The sequence below is a fragment of the Durio zibethinus genome, chromosome 18 (genome assembly GCF_047325235.1).
Source record: "Durio zibethinus cultivar Kanyao isolate XHJ-2024 chromosome 18, ASM4732523v1, whole genome shotgun sequence".
NCBI lineage: Eukaryota > Viridiplantae > Streptophyta > Magnoliopsida > Malvales > Malvaceae > Durio > Durio zibethinus.
The window spans coordinates 21,552,804-21,567,920 of NC_143179.1; the positions used below are offsets into that span (position 1 = coordinate 21,552,804).

The 15,117-nt window shown below is 33.2% G+C and overlaps 1 protein-coding gene across 1 annotated transcript; it reads left to right on the forward strand.

Moving 5' to 3' along the window:
• The first annotated feature begins 1,535 nt into the window (after positions 1–1,535).
• LOC111299969 (SUMO-conjugating enzyme SCE1) lies at positions 1,536–4,800 on the forward strand. The gene is made up of 5 exons (XM_022895518.2): positions 1,536–1,762; positions 1,859–1,942; positions 3,962–4,114; positions 4,219–4,332; positions 4,544–4,800. Exons 1-5 carry the CDS (start codon positions 1,694–1,696, stop codon positions 4,604–4,606), a joined length of 483 nt encoding a protein of 160 aa, XP_022751253.2. The 5' UTR covers positions 1,536–1,693; the 3' UTR covers positions 4,607–4,800.
• The last annotated feature ends 10,317 nt before the right edge of the window (positions 4,801–15,117 follow it).

Consider the following 15,117-nt stretch of genomic DNA (forward strand, 5'->3'; position numbering starts at 1 on the left):
TTTTTTATTTTGTCTAGGCAATTACACATAAAAAATTATATTTATTTTTGTTATTTTTTTTTTCCAAATAAATTGGCGATATGGGAAATAATTGACATTATCAGGTGATACAGGAAATAAATTGATCAAATTTCACTTTACTACTTGATGAAGAATTTCGAAGTATTTTGATTCTATGTAGCAAGAGCTAGCACTTTGTTTTTGTTGTTGGTGATAACCATCATGGAAAAAATATAATAATAATAATAATAATAATTTATTAATATAAATTATAATACATAATTTTTATATAAAATATAATATAATATATAAATTATTAATATTTTATATAATATAAATATACGAATTATTAAACTTACATGTAATTATTCGTATAATCATAAATTTTCAATTAGCATGTAGCTTAGGAATAATTATCTTTTCGTTAAAAGTGAAGATTTAAATGAATATAAATAAAAATATAGAGATTTATTTTGAGATAACCAAAGTACAAGGACTCACTTTAAGAAAAGCGCGAAAAAATAGAGGCTTTGCAATTTTTTAATAAAAAATACTAATTACAAGAGGAGTTGGAGTCATAAAACAGTCTTGGGCTTTAATGGACTAATAATGGGCCAAAGATCCAGTCGGAGCCTCATAATTGAAGGCACGTGACTGGCGACGAGGTGGGGAACGTGGATCCCATGACAAGTATAATGGCGTGGATTTCACGCTAGAAAGCAAAACCGCAATTGATTGACTTTTTAACGGCAGAATTTAATATTTTATTATACAAATCCAAAACATAAAAGGTACACGGTACCTTCGGATTGGGACCCACGTTGTTTATTCCGTCTCCCGCCCTGATCAATTCTCGACCGTACGTTTGTCAATTCTGCAAAATCAAACGACTCTCCTCTTCCTCAAGGACACAACCGGAATAACAAAAGCATAAAAAATAAAATTGGATTGGTGCTATCTCGTAACTTTTTCTCTTCACGTTTTATTATTAACATATAATTTTTTATTTAATATAGTTCAAATTCAAAATTAACTTTATAAAAAATTCAAACACTTCATCTTTTTTTTTTTTCAATCGAAAATTTAAAATATTTTAAATTCTAATCAAGTTAAATTCAAAAAAAATTTAATTATTAAAAATAAAAAACATAAAATAAAAAATAAATTATTCATTTTTAATTTTTTAAATTTGGTATTTAATTTTATAAAATTTTATGTTTAAATATTTAAATATGATTCGAAATTTCAAAATAAATTTTAAAAAAATTTTTAAATATTCATTTTTGAAAATCTAAAATTTTTAAAAATATATCTCCGAAAATCTAATATTTTCAAAAATAAATTTCCTGGCCCTTTAATAATTTTCGAGATTTTCGAAATGAGATATGAAAAATAAAAATATAATTAATAAATAAATATTTAAATAATTTTATTAAAAATTAAAAATTTTAAATATATTTAAAAAATTTTAAAAATTGGATGCAAATAGCGGTACTAATAAAATTATTATATTTAGAGGACGAAGAAAACCCGAAAACGAGAAGTCAAATTCCATCACACTTTCCAATTTTCCACTCCTCGTCTTTCTTTCTTTATTATAAAAATAAAAATTAGAAAATAAAAAACCGATTGTTTAAGAAAGAGAAAGTTATCAGTGAGAGTTTTCGAGAGAGAAAGAGGGAGTGAGAGAGAGATGTCGGGAGGAATAGCGCGTGGTCGACTCGCCGAGGAACGGAAGGCATGGAGGAAGAACCATCCTCATGTCCGTACAGTTGCTTCCTTGTTCTTTTTAGGGTTTCAAAGTTTAATGTTTTTAGTATTATTATTCGTCCGCTTATCCTATTGCTGTAAATATTAGGGTTTTGTTGCGAAGCCAGAGACTTTGCCTGATGGAACGGTGAATTTGATGGTGTGGCATTGCACCATCCCTGGTAAAGCAGGGGTAAGTCTAAGATTCTATTTAACTCCTGTAATATTTTTTCATCGCTTTGGATAATTTTTGTTGTTGTTGATTAAGTTCAACGGATTATGTTTATTGAGAGGGATTGCCTATTATTTTCAGTGTTATTTATTTGGTACGTGGATACTGTTATGGTGTTTAACTGTTAAGATTTTGGTTTGGGTTGTTTCATTTAGGTTAAATTAGGCAGTAATTTGAAAAAAAAAATAGAGATGGAGCTGAATTTATGTAATTGAAACTTAAGTTTTGTGTGATTTAGTTGGGTAGAAGATGGACTGCGAAGATATTGATGATTCTGAAAAATTGATTGATAGGAGTATTGCTTTCTATTGTGGAGTGTATGGTTTATGTATGGTTTTTATGTGTAGCTAGCATTTCCAATGCCAAAAAAAGTTAAAAGAAGCTTTTTCAATATTTTGAGGATTTGATATGAACTATTGTGTAATGAATCCAGTATACACTATTCCTGTTCTGTTTTCTCGAAAACTTTCAGAAAAATGACCATTGATGGGAAGCTGGTGGACATTGAAGTCCATATGCTGATGGTGAAAGCTGATATGGTTTTTTTTGTACATGAGAAGTGGAAAGAACAATAGCTTTTAGGCTTTTATGAAAGCAAGCTTTTGTTGTATTTAAGCAATCTTTTATGTCAGGTTGGTAGGTTAATACTTCTAGATATTTTATAAAGGTGAGGCTTACATGATTTATCAATAGTGTTGTGAACAACAACGTATTAATGGGTTATTTTTATTGATAAATAATCTATTAATTGCCGTTAATTTTATTATTACAACTTAGTATTTTTTTCTTCATTTTAATGGGTTATAGATCAGTTAGTTGGCATTTTATAGCTGCTAGCCAAGAGATCTGTTTTTGTAAGTTAAATTAAACTAATTGCATTCATCTTCAGGACCTCTGCATCTTTCCCCCTTCACTAAATCAGTTCTGAGCATCTCTGTTCCTTTCTGTTTCAGGAGTTATAGTGGTTGCTGAAGTTCTAGCTTTCTCTCTATCTCTTAATTGCAATAGTATACAAGCATTCACAGACCTGTTTAACACGAATCACCTGTCATGAAAGAACATTTTTTGCTGTTTGTATTTGGCAGTTCACCAAAGCTATTGCCTTTGTTACTTTTTCAGTAATTAACTTGGGGTGAGGTGCTGGTTAAACTTAGGTCTCATTCATTGTTATTCTATGTTAATATAGATTTATTTGCATTATCGACTAGGATTATTATGATAATGGTACATTTTCTTGAAAATTCTTCATCCCCTGTTGATGGCTAAAAAATTCTTTTCTTGTCTTTTACCCTTGGATAATGAATCACTATCTAAAGCATGTAGTTCTAGACATGACTAGGAGAAAGATTTTGGAATTGTGTAGACCACTGCCTGCTTCCTAAGGCATCAGTATTTCAATAAGTAGAATGGTACTTCAAACAACCTCTTTTAGATTATAAGTCTTGAGGTTATTTGGCTATTTATATGTTGCAGATTAAGAGCTAACAAGTTTGGGCTGCAAGTGTTAGGCTTGCTTTGCAGCAATTGGTGGTTGTTATGTTACTTGAGGAGTGACAGCGTTGTGGTCGATTTTGATCTTGTAATGATATTGTGCCTCTGAAATTGTTTCAGTTGTTGGTTTCCTCTTCACCTTGGTATATTAATTTCTACTATGATAGACCTTGTAGCTTCTATGTGATTCCCCTTGATATTATTTTAGCACGATTCATTTTATCTGTGGGCATTACTATTTCCAAGTGGCATTTTGTTCTTTAAATACATGAACAATTTTGAAGGTGTGGTGTCTGGATGTTTTCTAATGTTATCTGGAGCATTTATTAATAATAAGTCAAATATTTGATTAAAAAGTTTCATGAGAGTGTTGTTTCTATATTTAAAGAGAAAGGAATATTGAAAGAAAATTTGCATGTTTGAATCAGTTGTAGTTTGTTTCTTTTAAAGTTTGAATGGGTTTAATTCCTTGCATTATCTATGTTGCAGACTGATTGGGAGGGTGGTTACTTCCCACTCACACTACACTTCAGTGAAGATTATCCTAGCAAGCCTCCAAAGTGTAAATTTCCACAAGGCTTTTTCCACCCAAATGTTTACCCATCTGGTACTGTCTGCCTTTCAATCCTAAATGAGGATAGTGTAAGTATCTTCTTCTCCTCTTTATTGATGGTTTACATGTTTGGATCAAAGCCATTCCATCTTTACAGCCTTGAGGTATCATGCCATTCTTATGTTGTACATAGGGTTGGAGACCAGCCATAACCGTGAAGCAGATTGTCGTGGGAATCCAGGATTTGCTGGATGCGCCAAATCCTGCTGATCCTGCTCAAACTGATGGGTATCACCTCTTCATCCAGGTATGTTTCTTAGGTTGATTCTCCAGAAAATGGAAAATTTACATAAAATAATAAATGCTGTACTGAGTACAGTAAATTTTGGTCTGTTTAAAATGATGGCTAAAGTCAGTATAGTTTGCAGGCATGGGATGGGGAATCTCCTTAATGATGTTCTTGATTAAAACAATCATAATCAGTTAAATAACATATAATATGTTTTCCATGTGTGCAGGATGCAAATGAATATAAGAGAAGGGTTCGCCAGCAAGCCAAGCAGTACCCACCTCTCATCTAGTGTTACTAAAATGCCGGCTAGCTGCTTCATGTATAATGCTAGACCTTGCTTTTGCTAGATAAAAACCTATGGTATTTGGCAATTGCCAGTTACCTTTCTATTTAAACTGTATGAACCAGCATTTACCCTCATCAGATTTGGATAAATGGTTTTTTATATACTAGTAGACTTGAAGTGGAAGTTGCTTTGCTGTACAGATCTTGCGTTGTTTTTTGGGAAGCATGCTCCAATGATAAATGGCAATGGTTTACAACTTGTGTTATGATTTGGATGCCAGTTGCCCGTTGTTTTGATCTTTACAAAAGTAAGAAGCCAATGTCAAAGATTCAAACAAGGAAAATGAAAGATAAAAAGGCATTGGAATAATTGATCAATGACGTGGTATTAGTATTAATGTATTATGTTCTTTGCATTTGGCAATAAACAATTTTATTGTCGTTTATACGGTTATAAATACTCCCAAGAAATGGCATGAAAAGAAATTATGGCATTATGCAAATCTTTATTGGTTTATATATTAATAAATTTTATAATTTTAAATATGACACTATAACTATAACTATATATATATATATATAATATAAAATTAATATATTTTAAAATTTTTACATAAATTATACGAGTTTGATATATATGCTTTAACAAAAATCATACATAATTTTTATGAATTTATACAAATTATGATATAATAATTTTTCTATTTTCACCTTTCAATTCAACGAAATGATTTTATAATGAATATGGAAAATAGATCCTTTCCAGAAAAAAAAAAGAAGAAAACATTAGTAGTACTTAGATTAGATGTCTCTCTGCCATTTGACCAAGACTTGATCTTGAGAAGGGTTCAACTTTGTTCATTGATTTTGCAAAATCTAATTCCCGGTCAAAGCGCCCGAGAACAGGTTAATGATTGTTGTTCTGTTTCTCCTTTTTAATTTTCAGCAATATGGTCTTTTCTATGTTTGAAGTAATTTGAACTTGAATAACGTCTACATGGTTTGGTTATGGAAACTAGATGAGGAATGGACTGGCTGCGATAAGAAATCTAGGGGATCATTTTCAAGGACTACAACTGTTTCCGGTAAGACAGTTGCCTAGAATTCTACTTGGGACTCTTTGTTTGCCCTTCATTTTTTGAGCTTCATACTCGTTGCTTGTTGATATGGTTAAGTTGCTAGATCCTTCTTGTTGTTGCTCATATGATGTTGCACTTGGACTACAAATTAGTTACTCACATGGAGGACACATTGTTCTAAATCTCATATTGCACATGTTTTACACGCTTGGACACTAGCAGGTTTTGGCAGCGTTCACATGTCTCTGGAATCAGTAATTCTGCTTACAACATGATTGGTTATCCACCTGCACAAAGGTCATCTGCACATCTGCACTACTTGAGCACATTTTTATTATTTGGAAGTGATTGCTTCTAGATGAATTAGCTTGTAATAGTTTGCTTTAAATGTAAGGTCAAGGGCTTTATGAAATTCTAACAACACACCCTGTTCCCCAAAGTTGAAGTAGTTTTTCCTTTGAGATTTCTGCTTCTGTGATTCTTTGGAACCTCATCTAATTGTCGATGTTTTGTTTCACAATTGTTCAGTTCTGGAAATGCTGATGCCAATGCTGAGCCAACAGCTATGAAATCGGTACAAAGTTCTTGAGTTGGTTGTCGTGTATCTTGTCCCTTTTTGTTTTAGATATTATAGGAAACATGTTCTACATCTTTTGTGGGTACAACTTTAAATTTTTGTTTGATGTTAAGCATCCTACCAAGGAAATATAGATATTTTCTGTTTAGGTATAGATTTAGTTGATACTGTCATAATATATAGATTTAAAAATTTATAATTAGATTTAACAAATAAAATCGTCATCAATCTTTTTTTATTAAGTGTGATTAGCCACTTAATAAATCTATCATTTTAAGGAGTTCATAAGCTTAACTAAGTGTTCATAACTTAAAATAATAGGTTTTGGTCTACTAATTAGAACATGATTCGGGAGTTCAGTTACATGTGAAAAAGTTATAGTATTTCCTTATACCCATCCAAAAGATGGTACTATTTTATTTTAAATTATCTTAAGATCTTGATACTAATAGTCTTAAATTTAATGTTGAATATTGGAAATAAATTTTAAGATTCTCTATCAATCTGGTAGATTTATTAAAAATTATGGCATCACCTCAAAAGTATTCAAGAATCCTATTTATTTTTTTGAAGAGGCTTCGTCGTTGAAAAAATAGTTAATTATTTTATTTTGGTTCTTATTGAAAATATATCTCATTATTTCATCATTTAGGCTAAATTAGAAATATTTTTTTTTAATTTTTAAATTTTTCACAATTTGGGTCTATTTAGAAGTTTTTTTTTTTATTTCTAAATTTTTTACCATTTTGATCTATTTATAATTTTTTTTTCTTTGGAAAGAAAATAATATGACAATTATTTTCTTGAAATTTCATTTAAATTCTTTCACTACTTGGGACAAATTTAAAAAAGTTTTTCACTTAGAGATTTTTTAAGAATTTACCATTTGAAATCTTTAAGAATCTTATCATTCGATAATTATCAAAATTTTCAACCATTTTATTTTAACTTATTATTATTATTTTTTGTTTGAAAATAAATATTAATTATTGTTATTAAAATTTTATCTAAATTGTTTCACAATTTGGGATAAATTTAAAAAAATTTCTTACTTAAAAAATTTATAGAAATTTATCATTTGAAATTAATAAAAATTTAATCATTGGATAATTTGCATTTATTTTTAAAAAATATTTTATTTTATTTTTTATTTTTCCTAAAATTTAAAAATACTTATAAAATAAATATAATAACTAACTAAATAAATAAAAATACCAAAAAACAGCTCAGCTTGATGGTTGAAACTGCTCGGTTGCAGGTAAGGGAAATGGTTGGAACGAGGTGGTTCGCGACTCGACTAAAGGAATCAGTTAGAAAACGGGTCGACAGAAGCAGGTTGGCGCTTGAGTCGTGTTGGCCTGAATAAAAACACAGATTGTCACGGGTTGAAACTAAACCTTTAGGCTCGCACAGCTTCAGGATCAGGGCATGCATTAATTCAGTATCTTAGATCAATCTAACGATCATGATTCACACATTTGTGAGGAATTGTTCACTTTGACTTTTATGTTTTACGATTTTGTCCCACAAAAGGTGCTTCACAAAAAGAAAAATGTATGAACCCTTATATCCCGAGATAAATTCTAGTACATAGCTGATGTGGGATTCATGGCTCCTCTTTCGGATCGTGACATCTTCCTTCACTCTAACAAGGACCCATCGTCATTAGTGGCACATTGCTAGTACCTTCAGATCTGACTTTGATACCACTTGTCACGCGCTAAACTTTTTTTCAGTGAAGTAATAGATCATGTGGCACTTAGATGGATGCTTCCAAATAAGTCAGTCAAGAATAGTTCGATATCTGAACAGGCAACCAACAAGCCACAAGTTAATCATAGCATATACAACTATATATATATATATATATATATATATATATATCAAGGCAAAATGGAAGTACACTAAGGCGACACCCGAAGTCTCGTATAAAAAAATATTTTATTAATATCGATAATAGTACAATGAGTCTTCCCACCATTATCGAGGCCAGAGGGGCAACCCTAGATGGGTGGTCTAGCACATACCTTAACAATAAGACAGCCCAACAATATGCTGACTACTCACTCCCTCTAAAGGGTAAATGAGATTTTATAACTATGCTACCAATAATCATTATAATATTTGAAATTGTGACACTTTTTTCTAGCACATGAGATCTACTTTCGCTATTGGCACCTCTACCCAGTCATGGCCTTATACATGGGTGGCTCATGACGACCTATGCCCAATCATGGTCCTATACAAGTTTGGTTCATGACATTCTTCCCTACATATTTTATCGACGTCCTTGTAAACTTGTTGGCTTAGAACTTTTTTATCTTTCACTTGAATGCTTGGAGGTCATGAACTCTTTACCAGCTAGTTTCTTCTAGTCCTAAGCCTTTTCACTTTAGTAAATATTCGTGAACTACTTTTTGAGATACCTTGTCAGCTAAAATCTCTTTAACTTGACTTTTTGATGGTAGCTTCATGGAGATAGCGGCCCTGGTTGACTTCTTACGGCTTGCATTTGTGGGATCTATATGAAAAGGCTTTAAGTTGCTCATATGAAACATTGGATGCACTTTCATCCATTTTGACAGGTCAATTTTGTAAAAGGCATTCCTCACTTTGAAAAGGATCATCACTAGACCATCATATTTATACACCAATCTGCGATCCTATTTTTTCAAGAATTTGGTTTGTTCGGACACTAGTCTGACAAAAATAAGATCATCAACTTTGAATTGCTGTACTTTACGACCCTTATTTGTTCATTTTTTCATGCGCTTCGATGTTTTCTCCGAGTATACTTATGCAATCGCTATATTTTATCTCCATTCTTTGCTAAGGTTGAAGGCTCGCAGATTCTTCTCTTCATGTGGTTCAAAAAATGTATGTGGTAGTCTTGGTAGTTGTTCAGTGACCATTTCAAACACTCTTATTTATGGAAAAACATTTATTGGAATTAAAATAGAGTTGAGCGACATCCAATAATGAAGGTTAATTTTTCTGATTGGCTCGAACAACGTATCTTAAGTACTCTTCCAACAACCCATTGAATCGTTCAGTTTGACCATCGATTTGTGGGTAGTATCAAGCATGATTGAGAAGTGCTAAAAATTTGATAAAATGGCTACAAATGATGGATTTAGTGACCAATAGAAGATTGATGAGCTGGAGGCCACAGTGGTCGCCTTAAAAGCTCATGTAGTAATAAATGATCGATTGAGGGAGATCGAGACAACCCAACGAGAATTGTTCGATACTCTACATAGCTTGGATAAGGAGACCCGAGATGCCTTGAATGTCTTTCAGAAAGAGTTCGAAGAGCTTAGGGCTCAAGTGAGCATCCTATAGATGGCTGTGGCTAGGCCGAGTCTTAGCCCGATGGAAAAAAAAAAAAAAGCCAAAGTGCCAGAGCCCTGATGTTATAAGGGGGTAAAAGATGCCAAAGAGCTTAAGAATTTTCTGTTTAACATGAAACAATAGTTTAGCGACGTGCACATTGAATCAGAAGAGGATAAGATTGCAATGCCGTCGAAGATGCCAAGCTGTAGTGGCGTTCAAAATTTATAAATGATGAATGCCCTATTAAAACTTGGGTAGATCTTAAACAAGAATTAAAAAAATTAGTTCTTCCCTGAGAATGTGGAGTATATGACTCGAAAAAAGCTTCAAGAATTGATACAAACGGGAACAATACAGAAGTTTGTGAGAAGTTTTTCTACCCTAATATTAGATATTAAATACATGTCCGAAAAAGACAAGATGTTTTATTTCCTGAAGGGCCTCAAACTTTGGGCTAGAACAAAATTACAAAGATAGAAAGTGCAAGATGTGGTCACGGTCATGGCTACTGCTAAACGTCTTCATGATTATAATGATGGCTCTTCAAAATGAAAAAATCTTTCATCAAGTGGTAGTAACTCCAACTTTGAGAGTGGAGAAAAGATAGTCAAAGTGGACTAAACCTTAAGTGGGGGATTAAATAGGAGACTCTTTGGTCGAGACAATACCCAACCCAAGATAAACAATGCATTGAATTTCAAGTTGAGGCAATCGCTAGCTTACTTCATATGCAAATGACTGTATCGGGTGGTTGAATGCTTACATAAAAATACCTTTAATATTTTGAAAGCCTCGTCTCAAGAGTCCATGAAAGCCCCCGAGACAATAAAAAAAGTCAAAGAAGAGCCAGTCAGGATGGGCTCAATACGATTTCTTAATGCCCTTCATACTCAACTAAACATGACAAAGAAAGAACTTAGTAGATGCATGATGTATGTGGATATGGTACTCAATGGGAAGATCATAATGGCTATAATAGACACAAGTGCAACCAATGCCTTCATCACACCAGAGAAAGTAAAAAAGTGCGAGCTCAAGGTTAATAAGCACTGCAGGTAAATGAAAGCAATTAATTCACTGACCTTTATGATCAGTGGAAGCTCTAATAATGTGATGACCAAGTTGGGGCCATGGGAAAAAAAATAGACTTTACAATTTCTCCCATGGATGACTTTGATGTTATATTCGAATTGAACTTTATGATGTTGGCTTAGGTGATCCCAATCTCCATTACTAGTTGTCTATTATTTTTAGGAGAACGTTCATGTGTTGTGTCAGCCACGATATTTCCTAAGAGAGAAAAAATGATTTTAGCATTACAATTCAAGAAATGGGTAAAGAGAGGGAAGCCTTCTTATATGGCCATGCCAGTTTACAATGAAGGGATTGAGTTAGAATCGATACCTAATGGAGTAAAAATATGGTGAAAAAATTTGGGAATGTGATGTGGGAACAATTACCTAAGGTTTTACCTTTTTGAAGATTGATGGACCATGAGATTGAGCTTCTTCCAAGAGTTAAACCACCAGCTAGAGCCTCATATCGCATGGCTCTGTCAGAGTTGGCTAAATTAAGAAAACAATTAGATGAACTTTTATAGGCCAGGTTCATCAGACCATTGAAGGCACTCTTCGAGGCACCTATGCTATTTTAAAGAAAGCGTGATGAAAGTTTACGATTATGTATGGATTATAAGGCCCTGAACAAAGTCACCGTGAGAAACAAATATCTTATTCTCCTTATTGCAAATTTATTTGATTAATTGAGCTAGGCCAAGTACTTTTTCAAATTGGATTTGAGATCTGGCTATCATCATATCAGAGTTACTGAAAGAGATGTGTCAAAAATCACTTGTGTAATACGGTATGATGCATTTGAATTTCTTGTTATGCCTTTTGGATTGACTAATGCCCTTGCCACATTTTATACCTTGATGAATCAAGTGTTTCATGATTATCTTGATAAGTGTGTAGTCATTTATTTAGATGACATAATGGTGTATAGTTCTATCTTGAAAGAGCACAAAGAACACCTGCGTCTTGTGTCTCAAAGGTTACAAGACCACTAGTTGTATGTTAAAAGGAAAAAATGTGCATTTACTCAAACACGGATTCATTTCTTAGGCCATATTATTGATAAGGCCACATTCGAATGGACATGGAAAAAATTAAGGCTATCAAAGAGTGGGCAACACCAAAGAATGTCAACGAACTCTGTTCATTTTCGAGATTTGCTAATTATTATAAGGGATTTATAGAAAAGATTTTCTCGTAAAACCACTACCCTCACAGAGTTATTGAAAAATGAGCATAAATGGTGTTGGATAAATGAATGTCAAAAGGTTTTTGAAAGATTGAAGGAAGCTATCATGAAGGACCCTGTCTTGGCTCTCCTTGATTTCAAGAAGCCTTTTGAAGTTCAAATAGATGCATCTAACTTTACTATTGGAGGAGTGCATTTACAAGAACGACACCCAATAACATTTGAAAGTAGAAAATTGAGTGAAGCCGAAATGAGATATACAACTCAAAAAAAAGAACTCCTAGTAGTAATTCATTGTTTGAGAATTGGTGACAATATTTATTGGGTTCACACTTCATCGTGAAGACGAACAATACGATGGTTAGTCATTTTCTCACCCAACCGAGGCTCACGGCTAAGCAAGTTAGATGATAAAAATTTTTAACCAAATTTAAATTTTGTTTTGAGCACATAGCTAGAAGAACCAATTAAGTGGTAGATGCATTGAGTAGACGAGCATAGTTGGCTACCCTCAGGAGAATTGCCCTAACGGTAGCTAGTAAAGTCACAACAGATGTCTGTAAACTAATTAAAGATAATTTAAGAAAAGACCCACAGGTCGGTGTCATCCTGAAGTTAGTAGAAAAAGGGAAGTCCAAGTACTTTTGGTAAGAAAACGGAGTCTTTTAGACAAAGAACCCTCTATTGTTTGTACCAAAAGCAGGAGGTTTAAGACAAATGCTAATGAGAGAATGTCATGACACCCCATAGGCTGGGCACTTAGGTTGCTCCTTCATGCCTACTATAACTAGTTATTTCGGTTTTTTACTAGCGACTTTAACTATAACCTCAGCTCTATTTATTGGTATAAGTAAGATACGACTTATTTGAAAATTAATTGAATGAACGAACAATTAATAAAAATAAAGTTTTCTGTCATATTCCATAAATTTTATAGTTCCTTACCATGTTAATTATCAATTATTAGTTATTGATATTCATGGGTAAATATTTAGGGATAGATATTACCTTTATTTTTCTCCTTTCAAATAAATTGAAATGATTGAAGTTTTTCTATTTGGAATCATCTTAGTACTTTGGCATTATTGAAACAAGGCTATTATTGGCCTCATATGTGGTAAGATGTGATGGACTATATGAAGATTTACCTTATTTGCCAACAGGATAAAGTCGAAAAAAAAAATCGACAGGCGTGCTTGAACCACTACTTGTACCCATATGACCTTGGAAAAGTATCTCCCTTGACTTCATATCAAATCTTTCAAAAGTTGGTGATCTTGGGTTTATTCTGGTGGTGATTGATTGTTTCTCGAAGTATGCCACATTCATTCTTGCCCAAAAGTATTGTATTATGAAAGATACAGCCCGGCTAATGTTTAAACATGTAATTAAATATTGGGGCCTTCCTCAAAACATTATCAATGACAGGAATCCAAGATTCACTAGGACATTTTGGAGAGAAGTTTTCAAGATATTGGGATCTCAACTCAACATCTCTTCAAGTTATCACCCACAAACCGATGGTCAAACTAAATGATTCAATAGGTTGTTGGAGTACTTAAGACACTTTATTCAAGCCAATCAAAAGAATTAGCCTTCATTATTGGATGTCATTCAACTCTGTTTTAATTTTAATAAATATTTTTCCACAAATAAGAGTTCGTTTGAAATGGTCACAAGACAACTACCAAGATTACTACATGCATCCTTTGAGTTGTATGAAGGGAAAAATCTGCGAGCCTTCAACCTTAGTAAATAATGGAGATAAAATACAGAGATTGTATAAGCATACTTAGAGAAGACATCGAAGCGTATGAAAAAGTGGGTAGATAAGGATCGTAAAGTACAATAATTCAAAATTGGTGATCTTGTTTTTGTTAGATTAGTGCCCTAACAAACTGGGTTCCTAAGAAAGTAAGATCACAGATTAGTGCGTAAGTTTAAGGGTCCAGTGAAGATCATTTCCAAATGGGGAATGCCTTTTACAAAATTGACCCATCAAAATGGATGAAGGTTCATCCAGTGTTCCATGTAAGCAACTTAAAGCCTTTCCATGTAGATCCCACAGATGCAAGTCGTAGGGAGTCAATTAGGGTCATTATTTCCATGAAGCCACTATCAGAACATCAAGTTGAAAAGATTTTAACTGACAGGATATCCAAGGTATCTCGAAGAGTAATTCATGAATACTTAGTGAAGTGGAAAGGCTTAGGACCAGAAGAAACCAACTGGGAAAGAAATCATGACCTCTAAGCATTTAAGTGGAAGATCAAAGAATTCTAAGCCAACAAGTCGATGAGTACGTCGATAGAATAGGTGGGGAAAGATCTCATGAGCCAACCTTGTATAGGCCATGACCGGGCATAGGTTGTCATGAGCCACCCATGTATAGGGCCATGAACGGGTAGAGGTGCCAAGGGAAAAGATGGATCTCATGTGCTAGAAAAAAATGTTCCCATTTCAAACATTATAATGGTTATTGATAGCATAGCTATAAAATCTCATTTACTTTTTAGATGGAGTGAGCAGTCGACGTATTGTTGGGCTATCTCATTGACTAAGGTATGTGCTAGATCACCCATCTAAGGCTACCCCTCTAGCCATGATGATGGTGGGAAGACTCGTACTATTCTCGATATTAATAAAATATATCTTTTTATACGAGACTTTGGGTGTCACCTTGGTGTGCTCCCATTTTGCCTTGATATATCTATATATATATATATATATATATATAGTTTTGTATGCTTGCGATTAACTTATGACTTGTTGGTTGCCTGTTTAGATATCAAATTATCTTTGGTTGACTTGTGTGGAAACGTCCATCCAAGTGTCACACGGTCCATTGTTTCATTGAGAGAAAACTTAACCCGTGACACGGATCCTAAGATCATTTAAGATGAAAACGGTGTCGTTTTGGTCAAGTATAAATAGGCTAAAAATCGCTTTTCCCTTCAAACTTCCTTTGCTTCCTCTCTCTCTACTTCCTTTTTCTCTCTCTTTCTCTCTAGAAACCCAAAAACACCGGTTGAATCTTCACTGGACTCTGGGAATTTTCATCGAAATTTGGGTTGGTTCGTTAGAAGTTCACTAAAAAATTCAACATTCGTCGGAATCTACCACCGGACTCTAAAAAACCTACTTAAAAATTCAACTGATGTCAAAAAATTCACCGAAATTTGAAAATTTTTGTCAGAATCTAGGAATTTTTTAGATTTTTCCAAAATAAAATCTTCTTTTTTCAAGCCAAAAATCTCCAAAAAA

Coding starts and splice junctions, on each gene's coding strand:
- LOC111299969 (XM_022895518.2), top strand. CDS start 1,694: ATGTCGGGAGGAATAGCGCGTGGTCGACTCGCCGAGGAACGGAAGGCA. Junction 1,763..1,858: donor GGAGGAAGAACCATCCTCAT/GTCCGTACAGTT, acceptor TGTAAATATTAG/GGTTTTGTTGCGAAGCCAGA. Junction 4,333..4,543: donor GGTATCACCTCTTCATCCAG/GTATGTTTCTTA, acceptor CCATGTGTGCAG/GATGCAAATGAATATAAGAG.